Source organism: Larimichthys crocea, chromosome XV (assembly GCF_000972845.2).
Source record: "Larimichthys crocea isolate SSNF chromosome XV, L_crocea_2.0, whole genome shotgun sequence".
In the NCBI taxonomy this organism is placed as follows: domain Eukaryota; kingdom Metazoa; phylum Chordata; class Actinopteri; family Sciaenidae; genus Larimichthys; species Larimichthys crocea.
In genome coordinates this window covers 12,951,353-12,965,169 of record NC_040025.1, presented here as the reverse complement: position 1 = coordinate 12,965,169, position 13,817 = coordinate 12,951,353, and the positions used below count along the sequence as shown (strand labels likewise).

The 13,817-nt window shown below is 44.7% G+C and overlaps 1 protein-coding gene across 6 annotated transcripts in view; it reads left to right on the top strand.

Moving 5' to 3' along the window:
• Nucleotides 1-13,817, top strand: part of rgs19 (regulator of G protein signaling 19) — a 41,111-nt gene that overhangs the window by 20,598 nt on the left and 6,696 nt on the right. For 5 of the 6 annotated variants that reach the window (XM_019260171.2, XM_019260173.2, XM_019260174.2 and 2 more), the window contains 2 exons: nucleotides 6,159-6,331; nucleotides 8,159-8,254. In XM_019260171.2, coding sequence (XP_019115716.1) covers nucleotides 6,159-6,331; nucleotides 8,159-8,254 — 269 coding nt within the window. The remainder of the gene's footprint in view (nucleotides 1-6,158; nucleotides 6,332-8,158; nucleotides 8,255-13,817) is intronic. The other variant, XM_019260172.2, reaches the window with a different exon arrangement.

The window sequence follows — 13,817 nt, the reverse complement described above, 5'->3', positions numbered from 1 at the left end:
CCTACAACAAAAGAGTGAGCTGAAGTATCTGTGATTAATTGTTACCATGCCATCACAACATTATGTAAAAATTGGTATTTTTGTGATTTATCATCCCCGGTGTCATAGTGCAACACCACAGTTCGTAAATGTGAACAGCTGTACACGTGTATTCATATAACAGCAAAACATCAAGTATCAGCTGATATCACCGACTAGTCCAGCAGCAGTCAGCCCAGCTCGGCGTCTGTCTTTCAGCCTTTTATTTCACCAAGCTCTCACCAACCACTAAAAGTCAGTCCCACATTTACTCTTGTCCGGCGGCTTCTTGCTTACTCCCTCTTTTTTTTTAGCTTCCTCCGTCAAAGTCATCTTCAGTCTCTTCGTCCCTGCCATTTAGGGCTAGGTATCGGTACTCGATACTTTTCAGGTATCAACCGAAACAACCCGGTACCAAGTAGTATCGAAACTGCGCCTGTCAGACGATACCTGCAGTCGGTTCTTTTTTACCCAGATCAGGAAAAAAACTACTGTTTCTATGGTTTTGCTTGCAGCCAATCACCACAAGCGTTCTTCGATTCAGTGCGCCGTGTGATTGGTCCACCAATAGTTTGTATGGCGGTAGAGCGGGTTCAAGCCGCGCAAAGTTGGCTGGTTATCATTACGTGACATTTACGCAACCGATTGCTTTCTTTACACATGATTAATATCGAATCAAGCTGGAAAAAAAGTATCGAATGAAGTACTCAGTTGGTATCGGTATCGAAAATGTTTAAATGATACCCAGCCTTACTGCCATTAGTGATGCTGCCGAGCCCGGTTACATCGCCCGCTTGCCCCAGCTCCTGTTCTGGCATGACCGGTGCTCTGGGCGCCCTGTCCCTGGCTAAGCTGACTATCTAACAGCAGCTACATTTCAAAGCAGTCCAAGCTTTGTCCAAATAGTTGGTGTTGTGTGACTCACTGCCGTAAAGCATCACACTGTTCAGTTACACAGAGCAAGAGCAAACATCACGCAGCGTCGCTTTAAATCAGCAGCTTACAGTTCAGCTGAGTGGTAAAACCTGATTTTTAGACGAAGCAAACAAAACAACATGCAAAGCCTGCAAGTGTTTGCAGTGCAGCGTTCAACAGGAAGACATCGAAACGCAGATGACTAAACGGCTCTCATGACAGATCTGAGTCAGACCCCACTGACGGCTTCACCGTCTTCACTTCTTCTGGGGAAATAAAAGAATCCAGCGCGGGTTCCTTCTTTGTCCTCGCTCGTGTGTCCTCGCTGACCCTCGTTGAAGAGTTGAACTCTGTACTCTTCCCACTATTCAGCAAAAAAAGTGCTACTGTTAACAAAACCTCCATAATGTCAAATATTAAACCTCAAACACAAACACACACACACACACACACATACTGTAAACGTGCACAGGAGAGCAGCAGGTGGAGTTGTTGCCGTCGTTGCCTGCAGGTGGCGCATGGAGGCGCTTTTACCGTCATTGCCTGTAGGCGGCGCATGTCGCGATATCTCCGTCTGCAGGTCGAACTACTGCTCAGAGCTCAGGGTTCTTCCTCAGGGGAGCATGACTGGGCTCACTGAATGCATGGCAACCAGTTGATTTGATTCTATTTGATTTTCATGTTTTATAATTTGGCGGTTTGAGAGAAAGATAGAACAGACGGTCAATTTTTTCATCTTCCTCTCTTTCGTCTCATCGCTCTGTCTCTTGATCTGTCATTGTGACCCCCACCTCTCTGTCACACACACACACACACACACACACACACGTATTAACAGAGGGCTGCTGGCGATCAGGTGGTGAGATTATGCAGCAGTAATCTCTCAGATTAATACTTAAAATGAGCATTTAATTACTTAAACCCTGCTGGCAGGTGCAGCTGTGTGTGTGTACATATGTGTGCATGTGTGTGTGTGTGTGTGTGTGTGTGTGTGTGTGTGTGTTGGTCATTGTACATGCAGCACCCAGAATCTCCGGCAGTGTCTCTCTCTGAATTTGAATTTCATCTTGCATTATTGGCGCGGTGTGCGAGTCCATCTGTGCAGCCGGAGCGGAGCATCGATGAGAACAAACCGGCGAGATGCAGAGAGGTTCTGTGAAAGTGGACCGACTGATTCTGTTTAAAAAGATGCTCAGAACTTTTCACATTTCCCCGTAAACACACAGAGAACGTGACGAAGTGCTCGACAGGCAGGTAGCCTGTGCCCTTAAGCAAGGCATTTCTATTTCTAACAGTCCAGCTGAGGTTCTTACAGGCTCCTGTGTGTGTGCGTGTGTGTGTGCGTGTGTGTGTGTGTGTGCGTGTGTGTGTGTGTAATAGGGCGTTGCGGGAAAACAGCATGTGTGCCCCGTCAACCTCACAGTATAAATAAAGGTTAAAGAAATATTTACAGAGACGGCGTTAAGATGACAAGGAAGTGAACTACCGTGTGTGTGTGTGGTTTCTAATGTCATCTAGCTTAATCAGATTAACACTCCGACCCAAACACATGCACACATGCACACACACACACACACACACACACACACACACTCTCTGAAATTCACGTGGAAAAAAGAGGAAGTGAGACATCTGCTCAAAGGCAAACATGAGCTTCTTTCTTTCTTTCTTTCTTTCTTTCTTTCTTTCTTTCTTTCTTTCTTTCTTTTCCCATCTCTACTCTTCTTTCTTTCTTTCTTTCTTTCTTTCTTTCTTTCTTTCTTTCTTTCTTTCTTCATCTATCTGTCTCTACTCTTCTTAATTTCTTTCTTTCTTTCTTTCTTTCTTTCTGTCTTTTCCCATCTCTACTCTTCTTTCTTTCTTTCTTTTCTCTGTCTCTGTACTCTCTTTCTTGCTTTCTTTCTTCCCTCCTTTCTTTCTTTCTTTCTTGCATTCTTTCTTTCTTTCTTTCTGTCCTTTTTCTGTCTCTGTACTCTCTTTCTGTCTTTCTTTCTTCTCTCTGTCTGTACTCTTCTTTCTTGCTTTCTGTCTTAACTAAACTGGTGATGAACTTCTCTGCTGTATGCATCATCACCTCTGGAAAACATGAATTCACACACACCTCCTTTTGTACAGACTTGCCTCGTCTCTCTCTCTCTCTCACACACACACACACACACACACACACACACACACACAGGCAGAAACGTGATAGCTCCGTGTTATAAAAGATGGAGCGGGTGATAAAAGAGAGGAAGGGAGTGTTCCTCCGTCTTTGCTCTGGCTGAGCAGGTAAACTGTGACATCAGTGCAGTGTGCGCTCCTGAAAGTGTGTGGTGGTGGTTGTGTGTGTGTTTTGTGTGTGTTTTGGCAGTGAGTACACACACACACACTGTACACCTGTCAGCAGCAGCACAGTTGGCTGCCTCGCTCACACATTAACAGAGAAACTTTCAGCCTCGCTGCCAGTTTGTCCCAGTGGCCAGCCACGGTACTGCAGGCTGAAAAGTATTTTCCTCGACCATTAAAAAAGAAACTTTCACAGAGTCCACGAGTCCATGTTGGTACTCCTGTCCTGTCCTGCAGGCTGAATGACACCTGGGTGCTTAAACAAGCCACCTGTAACCACACCCACCTGTCAATCGTCAAGCGTCCACGCTCTTAATCCTGCATAACTTTAAGCCTTAATATAATGTGAACAGGTGAGTTGTATATAAATTCACCCTCAGTACAGTTGTCATGAACGGGGAAATTAGCTACAGAGACCAAAACTGTTTTTTGTACCAGGCTGTAAACATGTTTATTTCTGCTGTCTAACATGGGGACTTATGGAGACTGACTCACTTCTGGAGCCAGCCTCAGGTGGAAGTTAGAGGAACTGCAGTTTGTGGCACTTTGGTATTGGCTTCATTTTACTGAAACAGAGGTTGCTGCTTGGTCTGAACTAGCCGCAGACCCTCAGACTGTTTAACCAGAGTACTCTCTGTGTACGGGAACCCGACCCTCAGTACTAGTGTGACGTCGCTTCTCATCCGTAAGGTCTTTGTTCAGCGTCTGTTGCATCCTCATGCCCACAAACTTCAAACTTCTCCAAAACTGAGCGTGACATACCTTCATACACGCACAGGAAGCGGATCGTATGCAGCTTTAAATAGTTTGGGCACATGCGTCTGGTTGTTCGTGTTCCAACAGGAGACCTCAGTCACTGCAGGCAGCATTTTTATTCACTAATTCACTCACTGTTAACCAGCATCACCGACCACACACACACACACACACACACACACACACACACAGGTCAGCAGACAGACAGTGGACAGCTGGAGGCTGATGTCAGCTGAGCTGTTAGTTTCACAGTTTTCGAGAAAAGTAAAAATAACAGACGCATCGAATCTAACGATGATAGCATCGACGTGGAATTATCCACATACACACACACACACACACACACACTGCAGTGTCTGTGCGTGTGTGTGTGTGTACACCATGTGCTCATACATGTTACTGTGTGACCATACAGCATGTGTGTGTGTGTGTGTGTGTCTTTAACTCTTATCTGCCCCAAACGTTCCCAGAGCTCGGAGTCTGAGTCTGAGCTCTGAGTGTGTGTTGTGTTCTTTGCTTTCTGGTGGACGGAGCTTTAAATAGAATCCATACAGACCGGAAGTAGACGTGTAGAAGTGTGTGTGTGTGTTAGTGTGTTATCGTCTTTGTGCGATCTCTCCCTGTGTGTATGTGCGATCACAGCTCAATCACATGATGCGTCACATTACCCAGTCTGTCTCCATACCCGCTCTCTTTCACTTCCTCTATTCTTCATGCTCTCTCTCTCTCTCTCTCTCTCTCTCTCTCTCTCTCTCTCTGTTCTTCCATACCTTCTCTCTAAATCTTCTGCTTCCTCTTTTGCTCTCTTTCTTTTACCTCTCTCCTCTCTCTTGACTTTTTATTCCTCACTACATTTGTTTACATTTTTTCAGCCCCTGACCCTCGAGCTTGTGTTTCCATCGCGATCCCGTCCTTTTCCAGATCGCAGTTTGAGAAGAAAATAGAGACAAAACCGAATCGTTCTATTGGCAAACATTTCCTATTTGACGGGTGGTTCATGTTCTGCCTGTAGAAACCTCAAAGCAGACGTTGCTCATGTGTAAACCCACATTGATGTTAATCATTGGTTTGTAGCCATTATGGCCGTTTTGCCTCTTTGCTTTTTTTCGGAGCCAGAAGTGACCTTGTACTAAATATGTTTCTGAAAACATCCGAGGAGAGAAACAGTCCATGCATTACATCATTTATAAAACGAACATCATGCTGTGTGGAAGAAGACTCGAAACTAGAGATCGAGAACTTTAAACTCACGAGGAAACAAGTGAGAAGCAGGATCACTCCCCATAAGACTCTCTACAGTTACACTTATTTTTGCAGCCAGTGAAGCTGCCCCCTGCTGGCCATTAGAAAGAATTCAGCTTTAAGACACTTTCATATTGGCTTCACTTCACACACCTGGACGCTCTGTCCACAGTCAGTGCTCATAACTTCATAACTTCTTCTCCACCCACCTCCTCCTCCTGTCTCAGTTCACAATTGTTATTATTAGCACGTCTGTTTCAAAGAGACAGCACTTCCTAATCAGTATGTAAAAGACTGTCTGGCAGGAAAGAGACGAAAGAAGTTCATAAAATCTAAATTTTAAAGTTTATTAAAAAAAGCCAGTGGAGAATATTTATCATTTCACTTCAGCTTAAGCTCTGATAATCCTCAAACATGCTACGTGTAGCATTTCAAAACACTGGCACACACATGATTTCCATATTAACCGTGCTCCCTCGGTGTGATTACTGTAAACAAAACGTGATCGTGTGAAGAACGTTTTTAGCCTCTGACAGCAGCCGTGTGGCTGCAGCTCAAGTTTCTCCTCATCAGAAACACTTTCTATATGTTGACACGTTCTTTTCTTCTCCATCGTCCTGCATGTTGTCAAGATTTAACCCTTCGTGACCTGAAAATAATCTATTGTTAATAAAAGCTGACGATTCCAGAGAAACTAAAAATGAAGTTGTGAAGTAACTCCCTCTTAATGACCCTCCAGATTTGTCCTGTGACTCCTTAGACAGGGTCCAAGCCAAAGGTTGGGAACCACTAAACTCCTTAACAGTATATAAAGTAATTAGAAATGCAGTGGCTCCACCTGCTCCTCCAACAATTCAGGAGACATGACAGTATCTCTCTGTCTCTCTCTGTCTCTGCAGTACACAGGTCCGATCCCGGCCGAGCGAGGGGGCGAGCTGGCCATGGGGGGAGGTCGCAGCGAGACCTCTGCACTGAGCGGGACGGGAGGGGGGCGGGCCATGACCACTACCCAGAATTCCCAACGGCCCAACGCCTGCTGCTTCTGCTGGTGCTGCTGTTGCAGCTGCTCATGGTAGGAGACACACAACACACACACACACATTGTATTTACACAGACAAGTACACACACAAACCAACACTTGCACATGTGCACTTCTGATGCGAGCAAACACACGCCGGCCGGGCGGCTCTGTGGAAGTGCTGCGGTCCTGTTAACACAGCTGTAAAAGACACACAGCTGCCTTATCAGAGTTTCAGTGCTCGGCCACATCTGCGAGGCCGAGCCTCGACAACTTATCGTGTCGTGTCAGTAAAACTTCAGCTGTCTGTGTCACCAGCGCTGTCTGCTTCCTTTTTATCCGTTTATTAACAACAATGAAACAATGATGAAGTTTTTGTTTCGTTCAGAGACGGACGGCTCCGTGTTGAGTATTTTTAGTTCTGCCTCGTCTCTCTGCTGAATAAGAGATTATTGCTGTGCAGTTATTAAGCAGGAGTCATAATAATAACAATAATAACTTTATTTGTGGAGCACTTATCTAAACAAGGTTGCAGAGTGCTTGTGCGTTGCAGTAGTCAAAGCATGAAAAGACAAATCCTTTCTAAGTCAGGGGAAAGACAAAGCTGACTTCACTTTGGTCACATTTCTTCAGTTTAACGAGACTGAAGTTCTGCCTGTGGACTGATGAATGGTTGTAATGTGTTTGCCGGGTGAAACTGGGGCAAAGATGATAACATCTGTCTCATCTGAGTTCAGCCGCAGAAAGTTACAAGTCATCCAGTTAAGCACTCCATTAAGCTGCTCAGACGGCTATCGGTAAAAGGACAAGCAGAGTAGTGTATCGTCAGCGTAACAGCGCACGCAAACCTCGATACCATGACTGATATTGATTCCTAATGGGATATAAAAAAAAGGGGACTAAGAACAGAGCCCTGTGGCACCTCGCACATCAGTGGAGCCGAAGACGACACAGGAAATTCTCTATTTAGGAGCTGTGACTCAAACCATTCAAGCACAGTTCCAGACATACCCACACACGGATGTCGTCTATAGAGTTATTGTTACGATCAATGGTGTCAAATGCAGAATCGAGGTCAAGGCACAATAAAGTAGAACAACATCAGAACGCAAGAGCAAATCGAGCACACCGACAACCAACCAACACAGCTGAGAGTTGAGTCAGCGCCACCTCTTTAAGAACGTTGGCTTTGTAAGGATGTGGATACTTTGATATTTTTTAATTCATCATTGGGAGCAGAAAGTTTCCAGATAGTGTGTTGCCGCATCAGAAAATGTTTTAAGCTGCTTTATCTTCACTTGCAACAATCTCTGTCTGTAACTTTAAAAAATATATTAAGTGCAAAGCACAGGAGCTGTGATCGCTGACTGTGTCTCGTCCTACAGCCACCAAGGCATCGACACATACATACATTTTCTTTTTTGGACTTACACAGCCGCTCTGATGGTGCATTCAGTCTAGTCTGACTACACACACACACACACACACAGAGGAATACATTGGACACCGTCACACACTCTGAGTCTCCAGACATTAGTCAGTCAGACAGTGTACAGTGATTAGGTCTATAAAGTTCCCACAGGGAACTAATTATTTATAGCCCTCTCTCTCTCTGTTGAATACAAACACACACACACACACACACACACACACACACACACGCACACACACAGGTGCAGACACCTGTAGCTGCTGCTTTACCCTACAGTTAACATACCTGTGGTTAGTATAGCCATTAAATCGGAGGTGGTAACATCCTTGTGGGTGATTGTACACGTGTTTATAGTTACTCTCCTATCAGCTGTGGTTTAGTGTGTGTGTGTGTGTGTGTGTGTGTGTGCGTGTGTGTGTCCTGTCTGAAAGCCGTTTTATCATGTCAGTCTCACCATCAGGAATGAAGACGAGAGACGGAGGCGCAGGAGGAAGAGAATATCACAGGACACCAAGATGGAAACCATACCAAACTGTGAAGCTTGGTGAGTCGCACACTCACTGATCAAATGTTTGTGATGCACAGTACGGATTTCTTCGATAACTGATGATTTCACCTTTTTTTACCTAATTAATTAATTTAAAAAGAAGTTCATAACCTGTAGTTCATACAGACCTGATGGACAGATGACCATTGTTTACACACGAAAAACAAATACCAGGTCTGACTGTACGCCAAGAAACTTGATCTAAAACTTAAAATAAATTACCGTATTTTCCAGACTATACGCCTCTACTTTTTTCCTACACTTTGAAACATGCAGCTTTTCTATTGATTTTTCTTCAGCCGCCAGGGGGCGCTCTAACAAGAAGTGCAAAAACGAGACAGACAGAGAAAGTCAGTGCAAAGAAGAACAGGCTAGTTTTTATTTAGCACATGCAACACAACACGCACAACGGATTATTTTCACCCCCTCATCATGGAAAGCACGAAGAAGTTCATATGATGCAGCTATCCAGGAAGGAAACAGAGCTGCTGCACGTACGCTTGGCGTTAATAATCCATGGTGAGACTTGGAGACGGCAGGGGAAGAACTCATTCAATAATAATAAACAGTTACGGTACAAAATCTTTCTGTGTATCATTTCTCAACCTGGATATCGCGCTTATAGTCCGGGGCGACTTATAATGTTATTTTTTTATTTTATTTAAAAAACTAGTGGGTGTGGCTTATATCAGGTGCTCTATAGTCCAGAAATAGGGTTAGGGAAAATATGGTTTATAGAACGATAATTTATTGGCCCTGTTATAATGATGCATCAGCCACATACAAGAACAACAACACAAGCATTCACATGTTAGGACCTTGTGAGCTGTGGAGATGATAGATCAACACAGTAATTGGGATTCATCCTCTGGGGACCAAGATGTCACATGCATGACCTGGTTTCCGCCAGTATGATTCAAAAACATTCATTACTCATTAAAACACAGTATATTAAACTGTAATGATTCGTGACACCACATTTCCTCTCTTCGTTCGTACAGCACCAAACCCTCAGCAGAGGAGATCCGGCTCTGGTCTCAGTCCTTCGACAAACTGATGGAGGAACCCGCGGGTCGGAAGTGTTTTCCGGGAGTTCCTGCGGACGGAGTACAGCGAGGAGAACATGCTGTTCTGGCTGGCCTGCGAAGACCTCAAACAGGAAATCAACAAGGAACAGCATCGAGGAGAAAGCGCGCTCCATCTACGAGGACTACATTTCCTCAACTGTCGCCAAAAGAGGTGAGAGACCCGTTGGCTATACCAAGTCAGTTTTTTTGGGAAGCTACGCATTGTGGACGGGCAAATCTCTTCAAACCCACCGACTCAAAAAGTTATTTTACCGTCAGTGATTGTTGGATCAGTGGATAGACGAATCAAGAGTTTTATGTAGTTTCCATCGACGTTGAATAAAACGTGTTTTGAGGCAATCAAACTGATCTTAGTCTGATGAAAGAGAGGACGGGGTTCGTTTTTCACGATTGGTTCACAGAATGAATTGCATAACTTCGGCAATAATGTTGAAGCACAACCACGCCCAGTTCAAACCCAACAGGAAAGTTTCCAAAAAACCTATGACAAGATTTCAAGTTTGGATTCAAACTATAAATTCCTACAAACACTTGTTTCCATTCTTACTGCCACAAACATTAAAGACCCTGAATCTCACAGCTGAAGCCGCTGGGATTTGGGTTTTTCCAGTAGCTTTGCAGGGTTGTGTCATTGTATAAATTCCAAGAGATTATTTCCGTTAATCACTTCGGATGTTGACCAATCGGGCGAACGTTGCTCAAGAGAGTGTCTCAGAAATGAGATGATTTTAATTTAGGGAACTACGAAAGTTTTGAAAACGCTTTCTGAAAGATCGGCCTGATGTGTCCGTGTTGCTTCATCCGTCAGTCAGTTGGTCTTTCATCCCACTGTGAGCCACAGCACGACGCGGCAACACAACACAGTCCTCCAAAGGAAAGAAGGTACTGAGCACATCATGCTCCCAGAGGATGAACTCTCTTAGCGTTTAGGTCTTTACAATCAAACTTACAATCTCAATGTGCATAAGTTGATTTCTTTGTCGTGTAACATCAGAGTGAACTCTTTGAACTGTCGGTCAGACAAAAGATATTTGATGACATTAAATTCAACCTTGATGAGTCCACAAAAACAAATGCTCAAACAGTCCGAACCATAATAAAGATCGTTCTTGTTTTTTCTGGCGTCTTATCTGAGCTGAAGTTTGGTGCACGCTGCACATTTCAAGGTTTCTCATGTCAGCTGTTTTGCACATGCTCATGTTCACACCGACACCACACCCTCCTTAAAAACATGCCGAGCTGTGCTGATGGAGCCAGCGATTAAAACACACACACACACACACACACACACACACAACAACACACACACACACACACACAATGTGGTCAATGTGTTAAAATTTATTTTTCTGGCGAGAACCGGAGGAAACATTGTCTGCTTATTTTTTAACTTCGCTGTGTTGTGTGTGTGTGTGTGTGTTGTTCAACAGTGGTTGCTTTATTTATTTGAGCACTGGAGGCTTTGCTTGTCAGGCTCCATCACCAGTGTGTGTGTGTGTGTGTGTGTGTGTGTGGTGTGTGTGTGTGTTGTGTGTGTTGTTGTGGCAGTTTTAACACTGGTGTGTTGTATGTACAGTTGTCTGCATGGTGTGTGTGCATGTGTGTGTGTTTTACAGGAGCTATAAATTTGCTGCCTCATACCTTCTGGCTGTAGCAAGCTTTATAATGAGCGAAACACTAAAATATGAGATATCCAGACGTGGGAATGGCAGAGAAGATGCATGCCTGACTGTCTGTTCTGCACGTCTATAACCTTGGAGGATGCCTTCTCTCTTTCCTGCGTGTGTGTGTGTGTGTTGTTGTGTGTGTGTCTTCTAAAAAGAGCGGAGGGAAACAATGAAAAGCTTGTCGTTCTAAAATTCTCTGGCTGCAGGGCCACTCTGATGGTGGTGTGTGGTGTGTGTGTGTGTGTGGTGTGCTGTCTGTATGTATTGAGCCGTTGCTGCACTATCATTCATGACAAACTACAGAGCATCAAACACTTAATAACTTGTTGTACAGAGACTCTGACGTCCTGATTGGCCGGCAGCTGTTTCTGCTTTTCAATGATGCTGCGTCTCTTCACACACTTTGGACTGTTGACGAGTATTTTGATGACACAGATCCATGAATCATAAGATAAAAATATATTCTAATGTGTTATGGACTAAACAAAAAAAAGATTAGTAGAATAATAATACAAATACTAGGGATGTAAACGATACTCAACTCACGACGCTATTCGGTCAGCTTTTTGTCACGATACGATTTTTTCACGATTTTTCAAAAATCAAACTGAGCTACAGACAATTCTGACTAAATAAAATTATCTTATAATTCTGTAGGAAAAAAAATCTCTCTTTACAGAAACTCCAAGCAGTTTGTGTTGTTATTAGGGCTGCCAGCAAGCAGCTGATTCTGACCATTACCTTTCAGCTTGAAGTATGAGCTACTGAAAATAAAACAATTAAGATGATATCAGCTCATTTACCCTTAATGAGAGTCCACGGCCCCGAGAAACGGCGAGGCGCTGTAACGCGAGCCGGTCGCGGCCACCGCCTCGAGGAAATGCGCCCGGCGGGGCCGCCAGCGCCCGCGGGAGAGGTCCCATGAGGGATCCTCCCGCCGTGCGGCCGTCCCTGACCCAATTAATCCCCCGGGCAGACAGCGCGGAAGTTGCGGTGATTGGGTTAATAATGCAACACCCCTGAATTCACGGAGATTCACGAATTGCGTTGAAGTTGCAAATCGCAACATCCAGAATTCTGGAGGATCTGTGTTATGGTATTCATTTACGGTACAGTCCGGCCTGACGCCGATTACCACTACTGCGCATTTGTGTTGTGTGTGTCACAGAAAGGCAGACGCGGCAGGGAAGCTGCAGGCCACAACGTAACTATTTCTAATTAAAAAAAAAGACGAAAAAGAACATATCCTACTTCTCTCGCATTCGCCAAGAATCGCGATTCATTTTTTGTCAACCGAGGCGAGTCGTCACGCATTTTGTACCAATTTAATCGTGTCCACGATGTATCGTTACATCCCTACAAATACGACTGTCTTCAATGTTGCGATAAAAATGTGTCTCGGTTCAGATTGTTCGGAGGTCTGGTTCATCTGATCACATTTAAAGCTGCTGTTAACGTGTCCACGTAACCAGCAATACGTTACTGTTACGGGTGGCCAGGAGGTAGAACTGTGTGTGTGTGTGTGTCTCTCTCTCTCTCTCAGTGAGACTATTGTCTCGTCAGCTTGAGCTGACTTAAGAGGTGTCTCTCCTAGTCTCTCCACCTGGTGAGGAGGTTGAGCTGCTGTTTCTGGAGTCTGTCGATCCGTTTGGTTTTGTTATTTAGTTCGGTTCGGAGGCCCTGGTCGTCCTGTTTTCGCTCTTTTCTTTTCATTTCTGCGTGGGTTGTAGGCAGGTTTAGTGTGGGGGGTGGATGCTGGGTGCGTGGCCGCTGCCTGCTCAGTGTTCTCTCTCCTCGTTTGTTGTTTTGGCCGAGAAACCTCCAACCTTTTTGTTTTGTTGTTTTCGGGAATTATTTTGTTTTTTTGTTGAATTAAAAGATTATTATTGTTTTTGTCTTCAGTTTGAGGCCGTAACAGTTTACGTCTGGTATATGGAGATCTGATCGCTCGCACATCCTCGCCTCATTTGTGCAAAAAACAAAAACAAATCATAATAAAACATAAAATAATTTATGAATCAGGCTGTTTTATGAGCCGGCTCAACTTTTGCTCGCACTGCCTTTTTCACAATGTGCACTCCTGTTATTTTAGTGTTAACTGAACTGAGTCAAAAACAGTCACCGACCTGCAAACTTTAGTCAGTTTAAAAAACACGAGCATGCTGGGAGAAGAGTTGGTTCCGCTCTCGTAGTCGCGGTATGTGGATCACATTTCCACTAAATGTGCCATGGATGCGTCGATGGCTCGCAGCCTGTCCTCAGTGTATCCGCGGTGGATTTCCACCTTGTTTTTTTACTTAAACTGAACTGCGTTTCTCTGCAGGTGAGTCTGGACGCCCGGGTTCCGAGAGGGTCAACAGAAGATGCAGACCCGACGCCTCACGCGTTCGAAGACGCCCCAGCTCAGATCTACACGCTGATGCACAGGGACTCCTACCCACGATTCCTCTCCTCCAACATCTACAAGTCGCATCTTCACGGCGCTCGCGTACCTCCTCCGAGTCCTATCCACCTCTCCTCCTCTGATCCTGATCCTGCACTAAACAGGATCGACGCCAACCATTTCACCGCTTCACCTCACACAGACTTTTCCAAAATGATCAGTTCACTATCTCCGAACCCAATATCTGTCAGATTACTGCCAAGACTCTCCTCACTACTTTTTTTTCTTCCTCCACATCTGAACTTTTCGGTATGTTGCCACAACGTCCTCCTCTCCTGTTTCCTTCTCATCACTTCTCTCCGCTGAATCCCTCTCCCCTATCGTCCTCCGTCTATAGATGAGAACATAACGTGCCGTTAAAA